Source organism: Myotis lucifugus, unplaced genomic scaffold (genome assembly GCF_000147115.1).
Source record: "Myotis lucifugus unplaced genomic scaffold, Myoluc2.0 scaffold_2319, whole genome shotgun sequence".
NCBI lineage: Eukaryota > Metazoa > Chordata > Mammalia > Chiroptera > Vespertilionidae > Myotis > Myotis lucifugus.
The window spans coordinates 19,977-22,375 of record NW_005873367.1 but is presented as its reverse complement, the minus strand read 5'-3'; the positions used below and the strand labels follow the sequence as shown (position 1 = coordinate 22,375).

The 2,399-nt window shown below is 55.4% G+C and overlaps 1 protein-coding gene across 1 annotated transcript in view; it reads right to left on the bottom strand.

The window, feature by feature from the left end:
* Positions 1-1,500, bottom strand: part of LOC102421368 (kallikrein-7-like) — a gene marked incomplete at its 3' end in the record, with an annotated part of 2,818 nt that extends 1,318 nt beyond the window's left edge. Inside the window, exons 1-2 of the mRNA XM_006108438.1 lie at positions 1,430-1,500; positions 784-905 (exon numbers count right to left, since the gene is read on the bottom strand). Coding sequence (XP_006108500.1) covers positions 784-905; positions 1,430-1,500 — 193 coding nt within the window. The remainder of the gene's footprint in view (positions 1-783; positions 906-1,429) is intronic.
* Positions 1,501-2,399: the final 899 nt, after the last annotated feature.

The window sequence follows — 2,399 nt, the reverse complement described above, 5'->3', positions numbered from 1 at the left end:
TTAAAAAAAAAAGAGTTAATGTTTCAGAGGGAGACACTGTGATTAAGAGGACAAGAAGCCGGGAATGTGTGACAGAGAGAGAGAGAGAGAGAGAGAGAGAGAGAGAGAGAGAAGGACCCAGAGAGGGACATGGAGTGGCGCTGGCTCCCCTTTCCCATACCTCTGGTGGCAGTGGGCAACGGTGAGCACCCACTGCTGGTTGACCAGCACGCCTGCACATATGAACCTCATTGTTGTCATACAGGGCCACCTGCCAGGGATGGGAGCCTCCAGGACATACAATTCCATTAATGATCCTCTCCCCGGTATCCTGGGCTGGATGGAGACCTGGAAAAAGTGTGGGTAGCAGGCCTCAGGGGAAGGCTGAGGCCACAGTAGATGGATTCCCAGAGACAGTGATGGAGAGAGAGACAGACAGAGAGGCGTGGAGAAGGGCAGAGGCGGACACGGTGCCCAGGGCAGAGACAGCTGTAGACGGAGATGGAGAGAGACGGAGGGAGGCTGCTCAGAAACTCAGGGCAGCAGCTGGTCTGGAGGTAGCCCCAGCTTCTGTTGGGAGAGACACTGAGGGCGGGAAGCAGCCTGGAGGGCACCCAGAGCCCAGGAGTCAGGAGGGAGCAGGAAGAAAGGGGCCACAGCCCAGGGGCCGTGTCTCCATGGGAGGAGGCTGCTGCAGGGGAGGGTCCTGACTCAGGGGCTCCTTGGAGAGAGGGGACCTGGAGAGGGGAGGTGGGGGACTGTGAGGCCCAGGGGTAAGGTCAGGACTCCCAGGCTGGTCCTCACCTTCTTGTCCAGCAGATCCCAGGGCAAAGGACAGCAGTAGGAGCAGCAGGGGCTGGACTAGGGGACCTGCCATGAGTCCGGTCTGAGCCTCTGTGGCTGCCACCGAGGAAGGGCCTCCTGTGCTGGGGGTGGAAAGACAGAGAGTTCAGGAACCAGGACTCCTGGTCTCCAGTTCCTTCTCAAACTCAGGAGCCTCCACCTCCTCCCTCAGGCCCAGGAGCCCCAGTCTCCACCTACCTGCTCCCTAGACCCACAAGTCCAAGCCAGGGACAGCCTTCCATGCAGAGCACCTAATGATCGGGCTTTCTGTCCCTCCCCATTTTAATTCTATGTCCCATGTTCCTTTCAGGTAAAACACCCAAAACTGCAGACCTCCAGCCCCTCCTTCTCACAACCAGATATTGGGCATCTACTGCTCTGCCCTCAAGAGCAAGAGTGAGTTGTCCCTCCAGATGCACCTGCCCCTCCCCACATGGGATTTCCTCTCACCTGCAGGGGGTCTGGTCTGGTCTGGTCTGGTCTTCAGTCTGGGTTGGGATTCAATGGTGTCCAGCCCTGTGCAGAGTGGCCCTCTTATAGCACACCCGCCTCATTCCAACTCTCAGGGTCCTGGAGTTCAGTGACCCCAGCTCTGGGGTTACCTTACCTGCATTTGCTCTTATCTGGAACCCCGGAGGCAGCTAAACCCAAATGCTGGCACTCTACCTCCACCCTCATTCCTGAGGCCAGGTCAGGGGCTTGGCTCCAGCACGTCCCAGCTCCCTGGTGGCATCTTCGAAGGGTGGGACCAGGAACTAGCCTTGAGGGGCAGGAGCAGGAGCCAAGGATGGACTGTGCCTTGGGTCCTCCACTGTGGCCACTTTTGTTGCCCTCAGCCCCTCTCAGGGGTGGTCTAGAGCTGATACCGTGACTCTGAGCAGCTTGTGGGAACTTGTCAGGATGAATTCCAGTCCTGTCTTTGAGCCTGAACCCAACCCTGATATTGGGGTATGAATCTAATAGAAGGCTTTCCTAACTCACCTACTAAGTATGTACTGTTTTTCACTTATTATACTTTGATTTCTATACATAGTATGAATTTCTAACAAAAAGTCTGAACATTATCTAAGGGGACATTTTATTTACTCTATAAAAAGTCTTAAGGAGCCCTAGCCGCTCAGTGGATAATGGTTGAGCCAGCAGACCAAAGGGTCCTGGGTTTGATTCTGGTTAAGGGCATATACCTTGGTTTCAGGCTCCTCCCCAGCCAGGGTCGTGATCGGCGCTGGTGCAAGACACAACCAATCGATGGGTCTCTCTTGTGGGGCGCGGTGACGGTGTTTTGGCCAGGTTCAAGCCTCGGACTAATGAAAAGACAGGGTCCTCTCATTGCCACGTGCAAGTCCCAGCTGGAGGGCAGGGCCCTCCCAGCACAATCATAGCCAACGGCTGTGGTTGTGAGCTTGAACCTATGGCCCGAACACGTAGCCAGACCTGCCTTGTGATAGAGTTCGGGTGCATGTAGCTAAGTGAGGTTGAAACTCACGAGAATGCTGTAAACAATTGATCACGCCCCTACTTTGCCTTGTGGCATCTGCTATAAAAGAAAGACACAGCTGTGGGCGCTGTCTCTTCAT